Source organism: Crocodylus porosus, unplaced genomic scaffold (genome assembly GCF_001723895.1).
Source record: "Crocodylus porosus isolate Cpor-Errol unplaced genomic scaffold, CroPor_comp1, whole genome shotgun sequence".
Classification (NCBI taxonomy): Eukaryota; Metazoa; Chordata; order Crocodylia; family Crocodylidae; genus Crocodylus; species Crocodylus porosus.
The window spans coordinates 134,889,283-134,896,859 of NW_017728886.1; the positions used below are offsets into that span (position 1 = coordinate 134,889,283).

General features: G+C 40.0%; 1 protein-coding gene across 1 annotated transcript in view; it reads right to left on the reverse strand.

The window, feature by feature from the left end:
• CDH12 (cadherin 12) overlaps positions 1-7,322 on the reverse strand; it is a 245,474-nt gene extending 238,152 nt beyond the window's left edge. The window contains exon 1 of the mRNA XM_019541947.1: positions 7,262-7,322. Within this exon, the coding sequence (XP_019397492.1) occupies positions 7,262-7,322 (61 nt within the window). The remainder of the gene's footprint in view (positions 1-7,261) is intronic.
• Positions 7,323-7,577: the final 255 nt, after the last annotated feature.

Here is a 7,577-nt window from a genome sequence, read left to right on the forward strand (position 1 = left end):
AGGCTGAGAGCCACGGGACTCTTTGGCCTGGAAAAGCGCAGGCTCAGGGGTGATCTGATGGCCACCTATAAGTTTATCAGGATGACCACCAGGATCTGGGGTAACGTTTGTTCACCAGAGCGCCCCAAGGAATGACAAGGTCAAACAGTCATAAACTACCCTGCGACCATTTCAGTCTGGACATAAGGAAGAATTTCTTTACTGTCCGAGCCCCCAAGGTCTGGAACAGCCTGCCATCAGAGGTGGTTCAAGTACACTGAACACCTTCGAGAGCAGATTGGATGCTTATCTTGCTGGGATCCTATGACCCTGGCTGACTTTCTGCCCTTTGGGTAGGGGGCGGGACTTGATGATCTTCTGAGGTCCCTTCTAGTCCTAATGTCTATGAAATCTATGAAATCATGTGAATAACTAATGAGATTGATTTACATTGCTCTCTCTATGATGTAACTCATTTCTAAGTTAGAGAGGCAAATGCACTAGCTCAGAGGTACTATGGGGTGCCACACAATGTTAGCATTTTTAGGTGTGCAAAGATATACCCAGAGAGTTCAAATTGTATCCCATACTGTAGAAGACATTCTGAACTGTTATTACCTTTATGAGTTCTTTGCAACTTAAAAATTGAACTATTATTTTTCCTAAGTCAAAAAAGAAGTGAAAACTAAGCTGCATTTTCCAAAATGTGCCTTGAGCCTAACAAGGGGCATTTTATTTCTAAACAAGGAGTCCCTTGGGTCTAGAAAGGTTGAGAATCACTGAACTATCACAACAGCTGGATGTCAGATGTCAAAACAAATATTATTATTATAGCATTATTTAATAATAGAAATCAATTACAATTGTAACTTAAAAGAAATTCAGGTCATCTAGGCCACATATGTAGCAAAATAGACTAATTAAGCGCCAGTAACTTGGGGTTAGAGGATGGTTCACGCTGAATTAACATTTACAACCCTAGATATCCATTCTGCAGCTGCCAACAGATCGACCAAACATGACAGTGATACCTGTCCACTACGTTATAGATTTGAGACTGACCTTGTTAATATTAATCATGTGTAAATTCCAGTGCTTGTATTTCAAATTAATCAGGTAAAACAACAAGCCCCAAAGAGGGACTATGTTCTGGTTAAAAACATGCAGCAAAGAATTTCCTGATCTCCACTTTTGCCATTCTGCTGTAATACAGGGGAATATAAGGGGAATAAAAGTTAGGAGGTGACATAATAGGTACTTCCTTTCATACCTGTCCTTGATGGGCATATGGTACCTTCAAGAACAGTAACTGGGTAGCTTGTATTTTTAAATTGCTTCAGGATAGAGCTAGGACCCAATGATAACCCATGTTTGGCATCGAAGAGAATCTTGACCATTGGGTTTATATATACACACGCATGTGCTTATTATTCTTTTTCAATATCTCAACAGGGTAGAAATTTATCACCCAGTCCAGCGAATGCTAGGGGTTCATTTTTACCTTCCAAAATATTTTCCATTTACACAGGGATATCTCAGGGAATTACTGGACCCAACATTTGTATTCCAGTCTATATATCAATTATAGAGTAGTCAATGAGGGTACCTGTCTACTAATGAGGCGCATTTTGGGGCCTTCCCATGGCACTATGCAATATACAGGTTTAAGATTTCTGATACTTTGATTTACTGCTCAGTTTACAATGGGTAAAGTGTATTGTCAAGCAGATATTTTACTGACAGCTCTGAATGTGTCAACCTGAAGCATTATTTTAGGTTCTCTAATGGTGAATTAGTTTAATCCCCATCCATTTCTACAACTCTTCTGAATTTCAACCTGACACTTTTTAAGATAGTCTCCTGAAAGCGAACATAAAATGGATTGAGAGTTTGGGTTGATAACATCTGACGCTGCTGCTATAAATCTCTTCTGTTCTTTTCCAGGTGGCTTCTAAAATTAACTAGTCATCCTAAATGTTTAGTGAAATTGTCGGCCTATTTAATAGGCACATTGAAACCCCCATTTATAAATTACAGAGATATTGTTAGAACTGTACTTCTATAATAAGCAATGTAACCACCAGTACACCTGTCACTGTGTTGTCCCCTGTTACCCTTGCTGGAAGAAAGAGATATGAAAGCTGCAATTCCAATTACAAAATAGTCTTACAAGGTAGAGGGAAAAGCTCTGGACAAAATGATACATATACCAGCTTCAATATAAAGTAATTCTAAACAAGAATCATTTCAAAATATATGGCTTGAGCTTGGTGTTAAGGAATCAGTACAGGTAAAGTAAAAAAATGTATTTTGTATTTTGGAAACTACTTATGAGCTTACTTGGTCATGTAATGTACAATGATTTGAACATTTTATAAATGTCCATAAGTTCATCTTGTTTAATCATGGTGGAATCCCTGCATGTATGGTGGGAGTAGCTATGTATTTAGGATATTAACTATTCTGATCTTGTCAGTTTGATAGTACCTTCCCCCTCAGCATGCAGTCAGAATTTCTCCCATCCAGGATCTCATTTTAAATCTTGCCTGAAAATTTAACAATGAAAAAAAAAAAAAGATTTACTTTCAAAGCCCATAGACTGGTTAAAATATAGTGGGGCTTACTCCCTCCCAGTTGCTAAAAGCTCACTCTATGTTCCTTTTCTGGTGGAGAAAATATTTTTGTTCTCCTAACCTACCCCACTCTACATATTCTTCCATCTTGTATTTTTTTTTTATTGCTGTACATGTCACGCACCTTTCTTGAGAAGTATTCCATTCACTCTCCCTGTGGGTTGTGGTCCATGTTTGAAGCCATGAATTTCTTACAGCTGGAACCAGAAAAACCTAGGGATACACCTAAGTAGTACCTGTTAAATGTATTAGGCACATGGAGAAGCACAACCTGGATTCCATTGTTAGAAACCATATGTCCTCATGTTGCAGAAAGGTTTCATGTCATATACTTGTGGGTTCTCCCTATTCTGGGTATTCATTTTATCCCACTGTTTGACAGGTCAAAAATTACCTGTAGATTAAATATAAATTATATACACTAAACTTCTAGATCACTCACACTCATTCACATTCACAGAATAGTATACAGTTATAACCTCTTAGTACTTCAAGAACATCAAGCAAAGAAGTAAGCACCAAGAAGTAATGTGTTCACTAATCTCAGTTGGCTTGTCTGAAACAAATACTTAATATAGATGCAACTCTGCCTCATAGAAGGAAGTGGTAATCAGCGTCAAATAGAAAGTTAAATAGTTTCTGTAGCTGATCAGCTGGAACAATTTTGTCTTGGTAACAGACCTGTGCCTCTTGCTTTAATGTTAAGAGGCATTTTTATACATTACAAATAATTTTGTGTTCTACCAGCCAGATCCATCATGTTTCATTTTATTGTGTAGCTAGAAGTGGCACACCAGAGGCACATTTTCTTAAAGCACATACTAAGTACCCTAGATTCACTGATATCAATTTCCTTAAAGTGAAACACTATCTGTACCCACATGTTTGAGAATGGTCTCCTCTTTGCTGTAATCTAAGCCAGTTAAGCAAAGCAGGGAAGCAAATTAAAGCACAGTTTTAGTTATTCTGTGATGTAATAAACTCACTCTTGGGCTAAGTACAGACATTCAAAAAACCTGAGATGGAATCAATAAAAGTTATATGGTTTCCTGTAAGTGGTGTAGGTTAGACTGTAACAAACAGGGCATACATTCACCATTTTTTGGGGGGGAGAGTGGGACATGCAGGCTGCCTACAGTGCTGAGGCCAGTAGGGTGGGGAGCTCCTGCACACTTCCCAACATGTCCCACAGGCTACCTGGGCTGCTGGAGACTGCTGAGTGCAGCCAAGCACCAGAGGCACCCCTGATTGGCTTCCAGGCACAGGTTAGAACGTCCCCCTCCCCATGATGTATCATCTGTCAGCCACAAACATCTGTCAGCTGCAGGCAGACAGCTGGGGCTTGGGGGAGGGAAAAGGGAGGCATCTGAGACCCTGCATGAACCCCAGCATGAAGCACCCCATGACGTACACACAGATCTGACACTAAGCCTAGGAGAACCCCAGAAGCAAGTGGAGCACCACAAAGCTGCCCATGCCCAACAGCTCACCTGGGCTTCATGGTGCTGTGCCTGCTCACAGGAGTTCTTCTGGACTCATCATAGTCAAGTCCCTGTGCACACTGTGGGATGCTCCATGACAGGGTTTGTACAGGGACACTTCCCTTTCCCCTTGCACTGCATGCCTGCCTGCCACTGACAGCTGGCCAGAAGCAGGAAAGGGGGCTGCAGAAAGGGTCTGCACTAGAAAGGGATCTGCATTAACTTGGCTTTGTGATTGCTTAGGGAGGGGGGCCTGCTGGGCACTCAGTCAGACAAGCCAAGTATGAGGTGAGTGCCAGCACACTTCCCTGCAAGGGAGGAAGGCACTGGCAGGGGGCTGTAAAGTAGTGTGGGATGCTGGCAATGACCTAACATGAATTGCTAGGGGTTCTGGCACAGAAGTTCAAGTCACCAGTCTAACCTAAATCAATTAAGTTTGAGTGCACGTTGATCCAGGCCTATTTTAGACCAGGCTATTTTAAATTATTTCAGTGAGCTGTAGTTAATGCTGCCATTTTTCAGCACCAGGATCCTGATACATGTGATGCTCTGGGTGCTTTAATTAAAGCAGCTCTCAGAGCCACTTTAATTAAAGTGCCTCCCCGCTTCTGGAGCACATGCATAAATGTCCAATGTGCACCAAGCTGCTGTTCTGTTACAGGTACAGGCCAGTTTCAGATCACTTATACTGGTAAAAATGAAAAGTCTGTACCTGGCTATAATGAATATTCCTCCTTAGTCATAAAGACTCCTTTGGTTTGACCAGTAAAGGAACCCAAATGTTTTCTTCTCTAGATAAATATTAAGCATATAATCTGGTTGTATTTTTGACAACCTAGAAGCAGACCTAAATCCTTTGTAAAGCACGCTAGGGAAGTAACATAAAGGCCCATGAGCCACAATAGCTATATGTGGTATCTGTGCATGGTATAACAAAGAACACAACACCATTCCCTTAACTATGACATACTTAGCATTAGTATTCCCTGTGCCACAGAAAACGGGAAGTCAGTCATTGCATATGAAACTTATTTCGTTCCTCTGCCCTATATAGTAGCTAGAGTTAGGTGGGAAAAAAATGTGATTCTAAGCTGCTGAACATCACAATTCAAAGACGGAATGTTATCCTCTAATTTTCTTCTTTTTTGGGATAATTACACAGGACCATAATGTTACCTTTGTGTTTTTAGACTCAGAATGTATATCTAACATTTCAAATCTTAATGGATATGTGCGTTAGTGTCTTGAACAAATTTCTAAAATTGTTGTATTTGAGTGCATTCCACCTAAATTAGAATGGCAAATTATTTGGCAGATTTTATGGTGCCTTCTGATTTATTCCCTTCCCTAGTTATGAGGACTTTGCTTAGAATGATTTGGGCAGGAGTGGGGAGGGAAGAGTGGGAGGGAATGTGAGGACGTGAGGTTGCCATAATTGTCAGTCTGATTACATTTTGAATGAACTACTACTTCCCTGAATAGACAGACAGCATTTAAATTCACAATAAAAATGAGGAAAATGCCTGTGATGTTCAAGTAAGGACAGAAGTATGATGCTACATCTCTATAGCAAGCAGCCTCTAGCGCTTGTTCACTAGCAGTTTTGGGTGCTTTAAACAAGAACAACAATAATGCCTCTAATTTTCAGAGGTCAATAAAGGCTAACTAAGACTGAGGCATAATATATAGTAAGGAAAAAAGGGAAACCAGTAGAACATCCACAGCTGAATTTTCAAAGCATCGCAGATTTTTGATAGATTATACTTAAAATTCAATGGAACCACAGAAATGTCTATGTCAGGACACCAAAGTCCTAATGATCCACTGGGCTAGTAAAGTTAAAGCACAACAGCCTAGTGATGTGGCTAGCATCACATCAGCTGCCTTTGATCTCCAAATTCTGAAGACCCCATTTATAGCTGGGTTGATTGTAGGCCACATTCTGCATGAGTCCACCTCTGTGCAAACACCTGGTTCTGGAGCCAAAGGGAGATATAACTTAACAACAAGGCTGCCATCCCAGTCTCACCCTTAGGTAAATGTAATATTTTACATCACTGTAGTTCAAGTTGCATTCCCATAATCTAACTTTCTAAAGCCTCCACTACTCCGCCATACAACTGCCTGACAACTTATTCATGAATCACAAAAACAATGGTTGGTACAACAGAGACAGACAGACACTGCATACACACGTGCATCCACAGTATAGGAACTTCATTGTATGTTTGTTTGATTTATGTAATATGGAGACACTTGTCAATTTGCCATTTTAGGTCTGCACGGAAGCAGTAGCAGTAATCAAAAAGCAAAGCAACCGGTATTGAAATACGACTTGTTTTTAAAAGCAAAATCAGGTGTCTGTGGTTGCCAAAAGCCAAAGTGGAGTAACTATACCAATTCACAGAAAAGACTGTTTTCACCCGGAGCCTAAGATATGTGGATTCATATCTAACTTCTAAAATTGTTCCGACATCCAGGACTAAAATTAAAAAAAAAAATGCACCCTTACAGCTCCTATTACAGTATGTTTTAAATGTTTAGTTATCATATAGTAAAATGTTTTTCAATTTCTTCAGGTTTTTTAACCACAAAATGATGGATTAGAAAAATCATTTAAAATGTAATCAGTGTCATAGAACAAGCTCCATACATTTTGAAAATCATCAATGTTGATAACTCAGGGTTTTATTAGTAACCAAGTCTGCTAAACACATAGGTTCTAATCTTCAGTTGGGATAAATGGACATAACTCCAGTGGAAAACAGTGGATCTTTTGCCCATCTACCAAGTGATTGACTTACAGCTACTGATACATTCAGTTTGGGCCCTGACACAATGCTCAAGATAGAATAACTTAAAACCTCTAGTATTTTCCTTGTTTCTGTCATGACTTGTAAGAAATACCAGAGTATGGGTCATATTCTTTTTAAATTGCTGTAAAAATGAGGGACTTTCTAGATGTGCCTCTCACTTAAACTACTGTTAAGCTTAGTGCTGTTCCATTTATATTCTTTGCAAACCACCAAATACAGAAGATACAGCACAAGAAGAGTCAGGTTGATCCATGTGTGGGAGGCAGTAGGGGCACACACGCATATTTATAGTAGATATTATTATTTGTCTTGTCACTTTAGTAGTTACATTAATAGATAGAAAACAAATTACCTTTCCCACATACTGAGGTTCGGAGCCCATGTATTCCTCCAGCACAAAAAACTGATTCCATACCCAGCCTCGTTTGACTCGCTGGGCGGATGACCTCCTCCCTGGCATTGTGACAACATTTTCTCTTGGCTTGGCTTCTAAAGTCTGCTGTGGTTGTGGCTGCAGTGGCGTTAGGAGACCTCCATCAAACAGGACCCAAAGAAGAAGGGATAAGCAGTTCCTTGTAAGCATTGGCAAAGGCTTCCCTACTGCAAGTAATAAAAACTCCAGCACTTAATGCTGAGCCGTAGAATCCAGGTTTGAGGTGTCTGTGGCC